We start from the raw sequence: 18,384 nt of genomic DNA on the forward strand, positions 1-18,384 counted from the left end.
CCTACTGGGTATAAGATGTGGAAGGTTGTTCAGACTAAGTCCAATGTGCACATGACATCATAATGAGCTCAATTGATGTATGAAAAAAATAGTATGTACAAACCCTAAACCCAAAACGATAGTTCATATGAAGTACTTTATGATTAAACTTGATTATGTGATGCATGATATGTTAGTTGAGAAAGAGGCATTTGTTGGCCATGGTCAGGATGATATACTCACAATGACCATTGGAAAGTCAGAGCATCAGATCTTGTGTGTGGCGTTGGAGGTACAATTGGTCTTTGATATTACTTTAGTCCTCCAAAAAGAAGTAACGAATCCTTGAGTTAGGAGGCCTTGAGGAAGATGGAACTCCAAATAGAGGAAAAAAATCAACCAACGCATGGTAATTATGGAGTAACAACTTCAACAACAACAACAAATACCAAGAACACTTGAAGAAAAGCTTCAAGCCATGAAACAACAAAATATGGAGTTATCATTAAAGCTTCAACAGGACGTTGTGTATGTAATAGATTTGGGCAATGGAACATGTCTTATTTGGTCAGAATAAGTTGGCTAAAGAAAAACTTGTTTTTCTAGAATTCTTCATTGGATACATGTTAAAATTGGTGAAGCAGAAGTTCAAAAGCCTTTGCCGCTAATGAAGTGAGATTATGATTGCTCCTAGTAATGACATTTTATGAAATTTGTATTGATTTGAATATGATATGTGTGCTTATTTTCCTTTGTATAGATCATTACTGAGGTCTTTCTATCAAATGAAGAGATGCGTACAGACATTGTTAAAGAAGCCTTTGACGGTCATCATAATGGTAGAGTGAAGAACAACTTTCAAAGCCAATGTTTGTCTGATATTGTTGTAGAAAAAAAAGCTTTGGTTGGTATCATTATTGAGAAAGAGGATTCCATTGCGAAGCTTGAGAAAGTGGTGGAGAAGCTAGGAATGTTTCTTGCACAAAAGAGGCAACAAAAGGTTGACGATATGTGTACTATATTTCAAAAGTCAAATTTAGAGAAGTTAAACTATGACATAGTAGGTCATGATGTTGATAAAAGTTACGATGAAAAAGCTCGTGATGTTTTAGTTGACGAAGACATTGACAAACAAAAAATTGACTTGTACATGAGAAATAATAATTCTAGAAATTTCCAATTAATTACCAAAACAATTAAAGAAATCCACCTACAATTAAAGGTAATTAGAAGGAAATGAAAACATATACAAGTCAACGTCATTCAAAAGATGGAAATAAATTTTCCTTGGCCCAAAATTAGTTATTGTTCCCAATTTGTTCAACTGCAACATATACACTCATTCACTAAACCTATTCACACACAATTGTCTACAACATCCCACAACTCCTCATAACTGCATTTCGATGAATATTTTCTTCGTGCAAGACCCACTCACAGACCATCTGTTGTTGAAGAACTCGTAATTCTTCCTGCAATAATATTATTGTGGTCTCATAACTCCATATATTTAATGACCAACACACAACAATAAAACTTACTGATAACGGTTGAAAAACCGTTATTTTTATACTTAATTTTGATGTTAAAAACATCATTTCTGACTTAGAAACTTGCTTTAACTCATGTTTTTGCTTTAATTTTGTAAATAAGAGAGTTGAAGGTGAATTTAATGGTTTTGTGCTAGATTCCCTTGATTTTGTTGGCAATTGGAATGATTTGAAAGAAGAGTTAAAGTACCGAATGGTTGGAATGCAGAAAAGTCAACGAGAATGCAGAAAAGTCAACCAAAGTGTAGAAAAATCAACCAGAATGCAGAAAAGTCAACCAGTCATCCAGAGTGCAGAAAAAGTTGCGCTGAGCGCCAGTTTTGAGTGTCGTAGCTACCGTTGAGCGTCATTTTTGCGCTAAGCGCCGACGACGTGGGCTTGGTCCTGTTTTCTGTTATTTTTATGGGCTTGGACCTGTATTCTGTTATTTTTATGTTCTATTTAAGGACTTGCACGTCTTAGGAATTGTATCTTTTGATGGCTTGAGCATAGAAACACATTTTTCACCCCTTGGGGGTAGATTTGGAGATGGTGATGGCTCTCCTCTTCTCTTTCTAGGGTTTTTCTATCTCTTTCATTCTTTCATTTCATTGTTCATCTAGTTCTTCCATGACGATGGAGAACTAAACCTATTTGTTGTTGGGAAAGATGTAACCTCTTAAACTCTCACGTATTGAATTGATTCTTGATTATATATGCTCTACTTCATTAATTGTTAGGGTTTTTCCTCTACGCTCTTTGCATGTTTTGTTTGACTCATTCAATTGCATGATCTTTGATTTTGTCGATATGGACACATACGGAGAAATCTAGAACTGGGGAAATTCTCCCAGAAGTAATATTACCTAGACATAGGAATAGGAGGATCGGTTGCCTTTAAGCTTCTGTGCGAATGTAATGCATAATTAATTGCTAGGGCGACAAGACATTCTGAACTAGTAATTAGGAGTAGGCTTTCTTCACTGAGACATCAGGTTTAAGGTAAAGTAGAAAGTGGCATTAACATTAATGAAGAAGATGAATTCATATATGCATGAGAGTAAATTAGGTGAAATCTAAACCCAACAACAATATCATCAACTTCATTCATTCATTCTTGTGTTTAGCCTCAATTGATCAAATTGAATTCATGTTTATTTTATTGCATTTGCATTCAAAAAACCCAAAATTTGTTCTTTAGAGTCTTAATTAGTTGAGTAATCACATAATTGTTTAGTGTCGTGAGTGTCTTGGGAAACGATACTTGGCCATTTATTATTACTTGATACGATTCGGTACACTTGCCGAGGTCTTAACAAGTTTTTGACTCCGTTTTCGCGGATTAAAAATTTGTTTATCACCTACACAATAAACAAATATTATAAACATCACACATATCACACAATCCAATACATTGGTTATTCCAAGGGTGACTAACGTATTTGGTTGGATTGACAAATGTTCCCGAATGACCTTCAATTTCCGCTCCACAGAATTTGTCTCTTTGTCAATCGTATTGAATAAATCATGCAAAGTACCAACTTTACAAATTTATATTGAACAGATTAAATATTAGTGTAAACCTTTTACCCTAAAATAATATTTGGCTTAAAAAACCCGAAGTACCCTAATAGTTGTCTTACCATAGCCTTGTAAATAGAATTTTGTGACTGTCTTTTATGGCCAAAAGAATCCAATATGAAAAATTCCCTTGATTGACAATTCACCGAATAGCATCACTAGTGGTCCCCAGCAATAGTGGGCAGAAACAGTGGGCAGAAACAACTAAACAAGCATAACGACAAACATCAACACATTGTTCAGTCAATGTTATGATAAATGTGTTGTACATTTACTTACAAATTCAAATCTTAACAAATGCTCCAATGAAAAAATTTCAAGCCGGAAGAAATTGTCGTAACCTGTCGCGTCCAAAGGTTGTCGCTTTGTTTTTGGTATCTTCTTTCTTTCAATAACCATTGCCTAGACAAATTGCATTGAAATAAATACTTCAAAAATATGTACTTTATAACAATCAAATAAAAATTAATAATTTACGTACCGCAAAGAATGGATTGAAACAACATCGACTAATAATTTTTATTTTGTGTATTTAATTATATCATCACGCTTGTGGCAAACAACATAACCTACACATTGAAAATTTATATGCATTGCAAGTCTTCTTCGGTCAAAATGTTGTTTGACACCTCCACAAGCACTCTATAAAGAAAAGGTTTAATGTCTCTTTAGGTCCCTATTTTCGCCTAAAATCTCAAATAGGTCTCCTTCTTTTTTGACGTCTCAATTGGGTTCTTATTTTTGTAAAATTGAATCAAATAAAGGCTTTCCGTCAAATTGGACAAACAGCCGTTTAAGTTTGGGTTATGTGGCATGGTCGGTGTATTCAATAATCACACGTGGCATTAAAAATGAGTTTTTGCATGCTGACGTGGCATGCTGACACCCTGGTGGTCGGCCTGGTGGTTGGCCACTCGGTCTAGTGGTCGATCTGATGATCGGTCACTCCATTTGGTGGTCGGCCTGATGGTCTGCCACTCAGCCTGGTGGTTGGCCACTCGGTCTGGTGGTCGGCCACTCAGCCTAGTGGTATTGGCATTAATCGAACAGAAATCGAACGGTCTTTAACACAAGCCGAACGGTCATCAATGTCTTGTTAAGGAACAAACCGAACGGTCTTTAACACAATCTGAACGGTGATTAATGCCATAATGTCTTGTTAACGAACAAACCAAACGGTCTTTTAACACAAGTCGAACGGTCATCAATGTCATCAATGTCTTGCTAAGGAACAAACTGAACAGTCTTTTAAAACAAGTCAAACGATCATTAATGTATTGTTAAGGAAGAAACCATCAGGCCGACCACCAGACCGAGTGGCCGACCACCAGGGTGTTAGCATGTCACGTCAACATGCCAAATTCCCTTACACATGTATACTGTCAGCATGTCACGTAACACCCTCCTTAACGGCGTTTGATTAATTTGACGGAAAACCTTTATTTGATTCAATTTTACAAAAATAAAGACACAATTGAAACGCCGAAAAAGAAGGGAACCTATTTGAGATTCTGGGCAAAAATAGGGACCTAAAGTGACATTAAACCTAAAGAAAACAAAATGATGAAAATGTTAAGTTGAAATCCAACCTTATCTTATCTGTCAAATTGTAAGAAGGCCAAACAACCACATAACCTCTGCCTAATCAATCCCAAACAAACCATACACATTAAACATTTATAAGGCACCATGATAACGCTTTTAAACAACAATTAATTTTAAGCCACATAAACTACTTGACTGTTAATACTAATGCAAAAGGGCCACGGTACCTGGCCATATAATCCAGACTTTTCTCTCAGATCTGTATTATAGATTGTCACACTCATTCGCTAAACAGTTTGAAATATGCATCTACAACTAAGGCTCAGATCTGTATTATAGATTTCCCATTAGGCATAACTCTCATTTAAACTTCAATATACCTCACTTTTTCTTACTTATTAACACCAAATAGAATGCCCAAACACATGTTTAAATCATATAAATGCACCACATGGCATAGAGCATGCCAACAACTATAGATAGTGGAAGGAATCAAGTTATGCAACATATGGCAGTGGCCAGTTGAAAAGAGCTAAAAAGTTACATCAAAATTAATTAAAGAACACAACTGCACCAAAACATGTTAGGTATAGCTGATAACGGTTGAAAGTATCATTATCTGTGATGTAATTTTGATACTAAATGCACCATTTTCTACTTAGAAACTTGTTTGAAATCATGTTTTTCTGTTAAGTTGTGTGAATAAGAGAATTGAGGTTGAACTTAAGGATTTTATGACTAAATTTCCTTGTTTTAACAGGAAATGAGATAATATGGGAAGCAGAGTTGAAGTGCCAAGGAGATGGAACTCAGAAAGACCTGGAAAAGCATCAGAAAGGAGGAACGCACAACGCCTAAGCGCCCTTTTGGGGGCCCTCAGCCCCAAAGCCTACCACACACCGCCTAGGCGCCCTTTTTGGGGCGTTCAGCGCCACTTTTTGTGAAGAACCACGCCTGCTTGCCCTCCGAGTGAAGCTGAGCACCAGTTTTAGTATCCCAGCACGCCCGGGCGCCCTAAGTGAGGCGCTGAGCGCCAGCGAGATGGGCCTGGGCTTTGTTTCTGTTTTGGTTTCGCTCTATTTAAAGGACCCAGATGCCCTAGGTTTATTATCTTTGGCAGAGGAGGCACAACAACACACTCTTCCACTCTTTGAAGGCGGATTTGGATGCGGGAGCTTCCATCTTTAACTTTTAGGGTTTTTCTATCTCATTCTTCTCCATTGTACATCTAGTTTCTCCATGACAATGGGGAACTAACTTCTATTTGTTGTTGGGGGATTATGTAACCTTATGAACTCTCATGTATTTGAATTTATTCTTAATAATTTATGCTTCTTTAATTAACTATTGGGGTAATTCTTCTGTGATCAATGTTCGCTTTGTTTAACTCATTCATAGCGTGATGTATGAATTGCATGAGTATCGGGGGTTCCTTACAATTCAGGTTCTTGTAGATTTATTCCCAAGAGCAGTATTTCTCAGGGATGAGGGTATGAGTCTTGGTCATCTTAAGCTCCTGATCTTCAGAATTAATTATTAGGAATGCTAGAAATCGTATGAACTAGCAATTAAGGATAGACTTTCTTCACCAAGGGATCGGGTTTTAAGTAACTTAGTGAGTGACGTTGACTTTAATGAAAGAAGAAGAATTCTTATATACATCACAGTAAACTTGGGGAAATCTAACCCCAACAACATATTCATCTCATAATACAAACATCATTCGTTCATCGATGTTCTACTCTTCAAGTGATCAAAACTGCATTCATATTTAATTTTCTGTATTTGCATTCTAAACCAATGATTTCGTTACTTTTAAGTCTTAATTAATCGATTTATCACACGACTGTCTAGTGCCGAGAGTCTCTTAGGACACGATACTTGGTCTTACCATTTTATATTACTTGTACGATTCGATACACTTGTCGAAGTCACAACAAGTTTTTGGCGCTGTTGTCGGGGACTCACAGTTTAAACAATTGTATTTGTGTGATTCTTGATTAACTTTGACTTTATTTTTATTTTATTTATCTTTATCTTTATTTTTCATTTTAGTCTTGTGTTTTCTTTTGTGCTAACAGTGTTTTTTTAGGGTTTTGTGTCTAGTGTATGCAGGATACTATTAGGACTAGAAGCAGAAAAAGTTCTGAACCTCTTCTTGAAGGACTGAAGAACAACAGAAGGATAAGAAGAAACATGATATCTAGAGAACCTTCTCCATAGACACTTTCACAGACTTCACAATCTAATCAGGAAAGCATGGACAACAATGGTGGTAAACATACTTTGGCAGATTATGCAACAGTTGTTGGCCCTCATCATTTTAACAGCATTGCAAGTTCGAGGGTCAATGTCGCAAGTATGGAGATGAAGCCTACGTTGATTCATCTGGTGAAAAGCAACCAATTCAATGGAGTGTCACATGAAAGTCCATATGAGCATCTAATCACTTTCAATGAGATCTGCAATACTGTGAAGCTAAATGGAGTGCCAAATGATGCTATAAAGTTAAGCTTGTTTCCCTTCTCATTAGGAGGGAATGCTAAATTGTGGTTGAACTCTTTTCCTGAAAATAGCTTTACTAAATGGGAAGATGTGGTTGCAAAGTTCTTGAACAAATACTTCCCACATTCAAAGATCAAAAAAGGTAAACAGGAAATTTCATCTTTCAGGCAAGGCATCAAGGAGACTTTAGGAAAAGCATGGGACAAATACAAGAGCTTGCTAAGAAAGACACCTACTCATGGTTTTAATGAAACGACAGTTGTCATTCTTGTCCTTGGAGGTCTTGGCTCACAAACAAAATTGATGTTAGATGCCTCAGTTGGAGGCAATATCAAGTGCAAGACTCCAGAGGAAGCCTATGAATTGATTGATAACATGGCTACCAATGACAATGAGATGCACAGTGAAAGACGAGCTCCACCTCAACATAAGGGAGTTCTACAGTTACAATCTCATGATGCTTTGCTTGCACAAAACAAGATTATTACTCAATAATTGGAAGCTTTGACAAAGAAACTTTCTCAGTTGTCGAAGGAGTTCCAGAATGTTTCATAGGTTCAGCAACAACTTTGTGAATTATGTGGTGGTGATCTTGGTCAATGTGCAATGCCCGAGAATATCAATGAAGAAGTTAACTACATGAGTAATCAGTTTCGTCCCAATAATTATAATCAATGATGGAAACCTCATCCAAGCATGGTACAAGGTCAATTTGGACAAGCTACTGGACAATTCAATAGACCACCACCACAACAACAACAACAGTGACAACAACAACCCTCTCTAGCTGACAGAACTACAAAACTTGAAGAAACCTTTCAACAGTTCATGCAGGTAGCTATCTCCAACCAGAAAAGCACTGAAGCTGTTATAAGGAATCTAGAGATGCAGGTTGGTCAACTGGCCAAGAAGTTAGAGGAGATGCCTAACAGGGATTTTGGGGCTAATACTGAAGTTAACCCTAAGGAAGAGTGCAAGGTTATTGTGAGCGTGAGTGATGAGAGGGAAAAAGAGGGAACTAGAGCGAAAAGAAAAAGTTGAATTAAAAGAGAGAAGAAAAAAAGAGAAAAAGAGAGAAAAAAAAAGGAGAAGAATGTGGACGAAGGCGGCCGAGGTTATCGCGACGAGGGCAGCGGACCTAGAGACGGATGTGGCGAGGCTACAGCACGATTTGATATCGAAGATGGCTGCGACGGAGGAGGCGAGGGCAGATGCTTCTGAATTGAGGAAGAATTTAAGGGAGAAGAGTCGTTGGTTAAGTCTCTGGAGAAGGTACTGACGTCTTTAAAAAAGGTGAAGGCAGAGGGTGAGGTTAGGATTAGGGATTTGGAGAGGAAGATTGGAGTTCTGGAAACCAAGGAAATTGAGGAAAAGAACAAGAAGATTAGGTTCGAGGAGGAGGAGATGCGACAGTCGGTGCGGATCGAAGAAGGAGACGCTGACATTGGTGACACCCTGATGGCTCCATATGTCACCCCCGACGAATCCTCTATCGTTCCTGATGAGTGTTGCAGAGATTGAAAAAGGAAGGGAAACTCCGATGGCTTCCCCGCGACGACAACAAGCGTCAATCACACACACGTGACAAAAGTTAAGAAGAAAAACTATGAACACACGTGGCCAAACGTTAGCCACATCAACTTGTTTTTAACGTTGTTAGTTTTGGAGAACCAAAAATTAAAGTTTCTTTAAAAGAGGACTAAAATATACCTTACTTTAAAAGAAGAACTAAAATCAAATTCGCTCGATAGTTTAAGAACTAAAAACATATTTAACCCTTAATAAAATTAAGTGTCACACCAAATTTCTATATCATATTACCATTTATAATATTATTATTAGTCTTCTTCCTCTTCAAGGAAAAATATTATTACTCAAATGATAAATAATGAACTATATTCAATCGAAAGAGAATTTCATTTAAAATGATTAATTATAAATTAATATTGCACACTCATCATTGATAAAGGAAAGAGTGTCAAACCTGAATAGAGAAAAATATTAAGAAAAAAATGTCAATGATACAAATAACTTTCCCTTAACTGATATAATCTACCTTCTATAATAATTTACTTAATATGTAATTTATACCTGGTATAAACTGAACATGTATCTTTTCAAAAATAAATAGTAAAAATACAAAAGGTAATAAATTTAGGAACTACACTGTTTAGTTTAAACATAAGTAAAGCAAGTAACCACATATAAACTAGAACACCACAGTATTGAATTCCTACAATAAACTCGTCGCGATTAGGAATAGCTGAAAGATATATTTAACTACTAAAAAACAAAAAATTTGACAAGAAAATGCCACATTGATGGAATAGCCCAAACGAAACCACCACCTCGTTGTCAGTGACCAAACAAAACTTGATGCTAAAATAAATGGAAAAAATAAAAGACCTACTAGCTAGCTAATAATCATTCAAAGCTTACTCACTTGAATTGTAAGTTATTTCAGAACCAGCTAAGCCATAAATTCATGCCTATTTCTGGCTATGATACAAGTAACGAGAATACAGGGATTTTGTGAACATAACTGACCAAATCTTTGATTTAGTACTATGACCTAAAACCATTACAAGTAGAGCACAGATTATGTTCAACCATATCATAGTATTACAAAATTGTGAAAAATTGTCTTGCACCCAACAAGAAGCAAGACAAATGAGATTGACAACATTGCACCTGATTTACTTTCAATAACGTCACTTATCTGGATTCCTCCTACCTGGATAGAAATTCAGAGATCACTCGCCTTAGAGCTTATTAATTTGTAGCATTAATAAAGCCTGCAGCAGCGACAGAAAAAACCATTTTCATCAACAAATAGTCTTACTTCTTCCGCTGCCTATGCTTAACTTTCACAAATTTTCGACCAGACTTGTCACCCCCACCAGTGCCCAATGAGAAACTCCCTCCAGCATTAAATTCGACACTGCCAGAAGCTTGAAATGGAGATGGATTCTGGGAGGTGATGTTCTGTTGACTCCCAAACTGGAAAGGAGTAGCCCCTGTTGGAGTTGATGCTCCAAATGCAAAATTTGATTGAAGTGGGGCAGGTTGTTGGCCAAACACAGGAGTTGTGGGTGGATTTGCTGGTGGAGTTGCTTGAACTGTGTCCTCGGCCATACTGTCCTCCATGTTCATCTGATCGTTATTAACAGGAGCTGAACCAAATGAGAATACAGGACTAGAACTTCCAAATGCAGGCTGGGTGTTGGTAGTAGCTGTAGCAGAAGTGAATGAAAACTGAGGAGTTGATGCAACAGCAGAGGATCCAAACATCATGGGAGAACTGGTAGAAGTAACACTAGGTGTGGATGATCCAAAGGAAAACCCAGGGGTAGATGAAGATGATGAACTAAAAGATGAACCAAAGGAAAACCCAGAGGAAGGTGAAGATGTTGAACTAAATGAAGAGCCAAATAGAGACTTGTTGGGCTGCCAACTTGAAAGCCCAAACACAGTAGAACTTGTGCCACTACTGGAGCTAACAGCATTGGCTTCTGAAGAAGCAGCAGGGGTACTCTGCCCTGAAGTTGTACCCGCATTGAAAATGTCTGTGGCGGAACTAGAGGAAAACAAAGAACTACCTGAAGCAAAACCTGTGCTCCCAGTCAACCCAAATAATGGGGCTGATGCAGATGAACTAAATGCTGCTGACTGACTCTCAGAAGAAGTTGCAAACACACTGGTAACAGAAGATGCCAGACTACCAGGAATAGACCCACTTGTAGTGCCCATGACAGAACCCAGAGACTGGCTACTTCCAGTAGTCGCTACTGAGGAATTAAAGCCAATAATGCCACTCCCTGTGATTCCAACTGCAGCAGAAGAGCTCCCAAAAATGCTGTTCTTGTTTTCCAGTGGTTCTGAGACAGAAGATGATACAGGTAAACTCGTTGATGGTAAAGGTGTAGATCCAAATTTGAAAACTGAAGTTGTGGGAGATAAAGATGACACTTGGGAGGAGGAACTGTTATTAGTCACTGCAACTATGGCAGGGGTGCTATTTGTAGTGCAAGGGCTAGTGGAGGTTACAGTGGCACTACTGCTGCTGTTGCTTGCTGCAAGTGATGAGCTACTAAATATATTCTGATCTGTAAGATTGTTTGTAACCACAGGGGAAAATGGAGAGGGGCTTGAAGCAGCAGGTCCAACATTTAGATTTGAACTGTTGCCAAAAGTAAATATATTTGTAGATGATGGCATCAATGCTGAAGAAACAGCTGGTTCAGACGACTTGGCGGTGAAACCAGTGAATACATTATTAGACTTAGCACCAGCATTTTCTAGTTCAAGTTTTGGCATTGAATCAACAGGACTTGAGCTGCAAATGAAGAAGACATTTAATCAACTGATTGTTGAGGTACTTCACTGAATACAATGTACATGCCTCCATATATCATTCCAATTTCAATTGAACAGTGAATCAAGAAAAACATATAAATAACAAAAATCCAGGTTAATTTGCAAAATGTAGACACAAGTTCAAATTTCACTCTAACTATGAAAGTAAATTTAAGCCACAATAAAAATATCCAATGTGAGTAAAAGATCTATTGAGATTTAAATGCAAGCCAAAATTACATTCGCTAACCTGATCAAGCTTTTTGGCTTTGAGTCAGAAGAAGAGCCAAATTTAAACACAGTAGATTCACCACCAGATGAGGAGAAAGTAAATGGTACTTGGGGAACCTTGTCAACAATTTTGTTGAAGCCAGAATTAACCAAAGGAGCCTCAGTACCTGGCTCTTTTGACGACACAACCTTCTCTAAACCAAATAGTGGACTAGGCTTAGTAAAGTCCTTTGATGGAGCAACAGCAGCTGCCAGCTCAGGCGATGGAACAACTTTATTCCCAAAGTTAAACAGGGGAGAATTAGCAACTGATCCATTAGGTGTAGTAGACTTGTTAGAGCCTAAACTTGTGTTAGAAGCTACTGTAGTTGCACCTGTAGTTGGCTTAACAATATAACCAGAGACAGATGAAGTTATATAGGATGATACATCAACCTTCTCTTCGACAGTAGACCCATCAGCTGTTCTAACTTGAGGTTTACCATCTACAGTAAAAATTTTGGACGGCAGCAGCACAGATGAACCCAGGGGCTTCTCCAGTACAGTTGGTTCAATAGAAGAGGCAGTTTTATCAGCCAAAGCAGTGGAAACTACTGTTTCTTTACCCGAAGTAGAGAAAGGAGACACAGCTCCATTAGGACTGGCATCGTCATCCAGCTCCAGGTAATCCTTTACAAGAGAGAATACAAAAAAACAGTAAATAATCATGATGACATATTGAATGCCTTTTTCATTTGAAAAGTCATTCAGTTTAGTTTGTCAAATAAAAAAATCTAAAGTATCTAAGAACACTTCCTAGCAACTGTTCAATAATCATTATTTGGTTGAGAAAAGAAACAAATGACTATTAACAAGATTAATAGTACCTGCTCTTTCCACTGTGATATAAAAGTTAACAAATAATTCTAAATAAAATAAAATCATCGCAAAGAAATTAATAAAGCAAAATCACAAACCTCAGGTGCACTCATATGGAATGCCCTCTTTTTCTGTGGAGGATGATACCCTGCTTTTTTTCCAGAGGAATCTCCAGATTTTAAAATAGAAATATCTTGCTTCCTTGGGACTGTAGCATTTGCATTAACAGTAGCATCAGTAGGAGCAACCAGTTTTGAAGAACCATTTTCAGTTTCATCTATTTTTGATTTTAACCTTGGAGCACCAGCAGACAAATTTTTAAGTGTGTCATCCAATTGATTACCCCTAATGTTATCCAGGAATTTTGATGAATCTACTGTCTCCATACTTCGAAGAGCCTGACCTCGTAGCATGGATGAAGATAACTTTGTTTGGGATTTTTCTTTAGGAGAAACCAACTTATCAAGCTGCTGAAGTATTTTTGAAGCCATCTCACTAGATTTTGACGGTAAAGGAGGAATGCTGGTACTAGGCATGGTGTCATCTACAGTTTCTGCAGACAATTTTGAATGTGTATGCCTAGCTTCACCCAGTAGATTAGGCTTCTGCATGGAAGATGAGGGTTGTTGAGCAGCATCAGTACCAACTACACTCCTATCTATAGATAGAGGGTTTCCCAAATGAGATGAGGTCAATCTATTAGAAGATAGAAGATTAGACTTGTGACGGATTCTGCGTATAGGACCAAAAGATCCTATATCATTATCTAATACAGAACTTCTACGTTTTAATAGCTGCAAGAAAAGGAGGGAAAATAAGGAAAAATCCAGTAAAATATCCCCGAGAGATCTTAAACAAATTAACTAAAAACAATAGGACTTGCAATCATACAAATCAGTACCCCTTGTTTAGATCCAGAAAGCATATGATGATCAGTTACATGCTGAGTTGAAGATGATGGCGCACCTTCAACAGAAACACTGCAACCCTGTAAGAGAAACCACATAAATTTCAACACCAGATACATAATGATTAAAAATATCATTCAGTAAAGGGGCAAACCTTAAGTGCAGAGCCTGGACGAACTCTTGAATAAGGTGTTCGAGCCATATTATATATTGCTGATCTGCCATGAGATCTTGGAGTCACAAAACCATTTTCATGAACCCTGGTAAGGGTAGTAGCCCTTGGCACAATTGACATAATAGGGGATTTTTGAGCAAAATTTTGACTTTTCAGTAAAGTAGGATCCTCCCTGGCAGAACTTTGCAGGCCTAACATTGATGGTGATAACTTTGAAGACCTGCTACCCATGTAAGCCTTGGCAAGCTCAGCAGGGGAAGCAACATCATCAACAGAAACCTGTAGACATAATATATGAAGACAGATGAAACAAAACAGGTAATTAATAATTTTACTATTACAATGAAATATATGTATGAAAGATAGGTATGAAGCAAATGATCATACAGTTGAAGTAATCTTCGCAACATATGGGGTTGAAACAAGATCCATCACATTTTCTACTGCTGGAGTTTTGGGATATTCTTCCCTTTGTGAAAAAGGTAAAATTGGATCTGACGTAATCACTTCTGTGTTCTTCCTTTCTTCCTCAACAGAAGAACTAACAGTTCTTGAACGCATAAGTTCGGTCAAATGCTCTATCTCTGATCTGTGAAATAATACAATTTTATTACATTCAAACTTGCCCTAGAAGGAATGTTGTGATACTACAAAAATGAAACAAATTTGCAATGGACAACAGAAGATTCAAAGTGCAAGTTTCAAAACAAAAAGAACTTCATAAATTCAATAAATTATGCAGCATGTGCAAATTACACAAACAGACACCAATCACTACACATACTATGAATGAAGTGGGCTCAACTACATGATCAAGGGGCAACATTGGCTCTGTTAAGAACCAAAGGATCGTACCACCAATCCACATCATAAAGATACAACTAAGTTATATGTTGGAAGGAAGCTACCAGACGCAGACCAATCAACCCAACACCAGAATCAGGAGTCATGCACGTCATAGAAACACACCTGGTGAAAGTTTTCTGCTTCAGCAGTTTCTCAAGTTCAGTTAATCCATCTCCATCAGAACTTTGGATACTAGTTTCACCTACTACTCCTTTTTGCTTGCCAGAGTATTCATTTCCAACCTATTCCTCAAACAGAAAAACAAAATGAGAATCTCAACAACAATAATAGAAACTAATATCAATAAACCTGGCATCAAAGACAAGAATCAAAATATTAGTAGCAATAATAGCAACTTGGGTATTTTAGGTTGCCTAAGTCCCACATCAAGTAGTATGAGATGCTCATGGAGCATGTAAGAGTTTGGTTATCTAGCTTTTGAGGGTAGCTTCCCCAAGTGCATGGGTACTACTTATCAATTAATATTAGAGCTAATTGTTGATGTCTCGGAAACTGCAGTTAAGTGAGGTGTCATTCAGTGAAAGTCCTCTAGATATTGGCTCTTTGGGGCAGTGCTATGATATGAAGTTCGGTAGGCACCCCAATTAATTTAACGAACAAGGGGCAGAGTTATTCGACAAAATCAATTGAACATGTTTTGAATTTCAAGTGAAAACTATCCATCTTGGCATATTATACCTTCAAAAGTATTCCTTTGAAAGAGACAAAATAATCATCGCATATTATACCTTCAAAAGTATTCCTTTGAAAGAGACAAAATAATCATCGACGAGTCTGAGATGTCAATAATGATTTGTTGACAAAAATAAAATATTTAGTGTATCAACTATCAAGAGAAAGAAGTAGAGCTTCACTATTACTCAATCTTCATAACAGGGTAATTTTATGCTGTAATTTAATAATGAAATAGCTGTTGAAATGTGATGTCTTGATTATTATTAATATTTATGTAAGGGTTTTTACTTTTAGGGTTTTGTTAGGGGCTTTCCGCCCTTTTACTTTTCAGAACTACTTTCTCCTATAAATACAGTACTAAGTTGTATCAGATTTTCTAAGAGAAATAAGACTGTTTAGCTTCTCTCAACTCTTCAAGTATAGCTAACGTATTACTAGCAGCACAATAGAAATGCATGCTCATCAACACCCAAAATACTATTCATAAGGAGAAACGAACACAAATAAGATATGTAAAGCATGCCTACTTACAGTGAGAGCTGTTTCCTGGTGATGGTCCCTCACTTCCTGTACAACTTCTGTGCCAAAATATATATACCATAAATAAAAAACGGAATCAAATTTCTCACTCAATTATCAGAGAACAGAAAACAAAATGAAAAGGAAATTAAAAAAATGAAAATTCAAATAAAATTTACAACTAACAAGTTACATGGATATTGGTTCCCATAATGAAATATAGGGAAAGCAGAAAGCCCAGAGAAAAATTTCATAGCATTGGTTCCCATTTCTCATTACACTTTCCTACTCTCAACTTTTTGCAGCATGTTTGTTTGTGTAGAAAGATGATGAGATGAAAGAAAAAGAAAGAAAATGATCGAATAAGATGCTTTGGAAAACCAGAAATAAATGGAATGTGTAAATTCCAATGGGTCCCGTAATCAAAACTTTCAATATTACATAGCACATGCATGCATGGAAAGCCTTATTCATAAATATACATATACATATATATACACACTCTGTTGAACCAGCTGCATTTCTCCTTGTATCTTTATACATATATATACACAATTTAACATTACATCACCCATCCCATCCCCTTTGTCTCTTGTGCAGACAAAACACCAACCCCCTCTCCTCCTTTGCAGAAACTTTTACTAGTTCTATTAATTTATTAATTATAATAGAAATAATACATTTTTAATAATACTAAATATTAAATATAATATATAACATTCAAAAAAATAATCAATGTTCGTAGTTAATGACAAAAATAATATTGATAATCAAATGATAAATGCTAATATTAAAAATATAATAATAATAAAATTGTTATTAATAATAAGAACTTATTTTATCTTTCTTCTTTCGTTTCTTTCAAATCAAACACATACACACACCTTTACATTCTCATTCATTTCCTCTCTCTTTCTCTTCAATTTCTCACACATTTATCCTCTTTCCTTTTCTCTTCCCCTCCCTCAGATTTCTTTCTTCCCAAGCAAGCAAAGGCTTTAATAGCACAAATTATACCACACTACTTACATTCTTATAGATATTGTTTACAAACTAATTCCACGTTACAAATGATCGAAACCACTCAGAGAATCTACAACTCTACAACCAACCCAAAGCCAAGCCAATCGGTTCAGGGATGCAGAATCCAGTTCCCAAACCCCACATGCACTTGTATCTAGAAAGCAACCACTTCCTGTAAACTCAAAAAACAAAAATCCCGACCTTGTGCTCCATCCCAACATTCTAAATGAGTTTCCTTCGTTTCCATATGTTACACACCCAGTTTCATTCTATCCTTTCACCCACATCCTCAAAACACCAAACTCAATTTAAAACCCGCATTTCCATCACATTAAATTACAGCACCCTCTAATTATATAACACAAGTTTTATAATTTAGTAACAGAATACACAGTATCACACAACATATTTTCACAAACGTTCAGAAACATAACATAACGCAAAATTCTCATGCTTTTAGACAATTAAGATTCCATGAACTAAAACTCAATTAGTTCAGAAATGTACACACAATAATAGTGATAATAATTATCCAAATCCCGCCTTAAATGCTTTAAAAATTGAATACATTGACATTATTAATTGTCAGCACTAACAACGGGAAAGAGATTATCGTGAAATAAATAAAAAAACATGCAAAAGAAAAACCTAAATTATAAAGTATCAATTTAAATTAATTGATAATGTGTTCAGAGAGAAACCTTGTGGTGTTGGTGGTGGTGCCGCTGGACCTGGTGGTGCTGGAAGGCGTTTGAGGAAAAGCGAGCCGAAGAGTTTGTGAGCGCTGGAAGCGATTAGTCTCTGCGCGGGATCGACGAGCTTTGAGAACCAACCGCTGTTTCGGTTAGGGTTTCGCAGCGCTGTCGGTGGACGATCATACGGCGTCGTTTGAGTTTTGCGGAAGGGTCTTTTACGGAACTTGCCAAACCCTCCGCCGCCGCCTTCGTAAGGGTTCTCTTCATGCGCCGGCGCCATGAGAGAGAAGGAGAGAGCTTCGAATTCGAGAGAGAAGAAGTTAAGAGAGAGCAAAATTAGGGTTTTAATCGCAGAGATAGAAAGAGAGGAGAGAGAAAATAAAATAAAAAATAAAAATTAAGTAAAATAAATAAATAATTGTACAAGGAAAATGAAACAGGTAACGGATATCCGATGAGCACGGAAGCGGGTCTCTCACTACTTTTGTATTATTATTTTGTCTAAAATAACTTTTTATTCCCAAAAATTATATTTTACATATGAACCCTGATTAATTTCTTTATTATGGTAGTATTCAATAAAAATTTAATTTATACTGTGTTCTGTTATCGATGTACATTAAATAATGCTTCGTTTGACTCGTTAGTAGCTTATTGTAAGTGATAAGGTAGTTCTTTTTATCCCAAACAAATGTTTACATAATGTTTTCATCGTAAATATTGTTTTTCAACTTCGATGTTTACAAACTTTTTATTTATTTTAGTAAGTTGTTTATTGATATTTTTTAAATAACAAATTATTTGAAAAATAATTATGTCAATGACAAAATATGATAATACATAATTCCTTACAATTATTTTGTTTAAAACAAAAAAAAAACTCAGTGATAGAAATAGTAGTTTGTGAAGATTTGCATTATAATTTCTTTATTAAAAGG

The 18,384-nt window shown here is 36.6% G+C and overlaps 1 protein-coding gene across 2 annotated transcripts; it reads right to left on the reverse strand.

Annotated features, from left to right (window-relative positions):
• Positions 1-9,501: 9,501 nt before the first annotated feature.
• Positions 9,502-17,863, reverse strand: LOC108325946 (nuclear pore complex protein NUP1). 2 transcript variants are annotated; one of them, XM_017559112.2, is made up of 9 exons: positions 17,453-17,863; positions 15,741-15,787; positions 14,637-14,755; positions 14,055-14,256; positions 13,647-13,946; positions 13,486-13,572; positions 12,683-13,378; positions 11,746-12,395; positions 9,502-11,475 (listed from the first exon to the last, which is right to left on the reverse strand). In XM_017559112.2, exons 1-9 carry the CDS (start codon positions 17,724-17,726, stop codon positions 9,978-9,980), a joined length of 3,873 nt encoding a protein of 1,290 aa, XP_017414601.1. In that variant the 5' UTR covers positions 17,727-17,863; the 3' UTR covers positions 9,502-9,977. The 2 variants fall into 2 exon arrangements, with proteins under 2 accessions (XP_017414601.1, XP_017414602.1); XM_017559113.2 differs by having other exon boundaries at positions 15,741-15,784; positions 17,453-17,860.
• Between the last annotated feature and the right edge of the window lie 521 nt (positions 17,864-18,384).

Source organism: Vigna angularis, chromosome 3, assembly GCF_016808095.1.
Source record: "Vigna angularis cultivar LongXiaoDou No.4 chromosome 3, ASM1680809v1, whole genome shotgun sequence".
Lineage (NCBI taxonomy): Eukaryota > Viridiplantae > Streptophyta > Magnoliopsida > Fabales > Fabaceae > Vigna > Vigna angularis.

Bases quoted from the DNA above. Each gene is read 5' to 3' on its own strand.
- LOC108325946 (XM_017559112.2), bottom strand. From the start codon at position 17,726: ATGGCGCCGGCGCATGAAGAGAACCCTTACGAAGGCGGCGGCGGAGGG. The intron at 13,947-14,054 runs GTATGATCATTT...TTATGTCTACAG, and splicing joins TTGCGAAGATTACTTCAACT to GTTTCTGTTGATGATGTTGC. The intron at 13,379-13,485 runs GTACTGATTTGT...CTTTTCTTGCAG, and splicing joins TTTCTGGATCTAAACAAGGG to CTATTAAAACGTAGAAGTTC.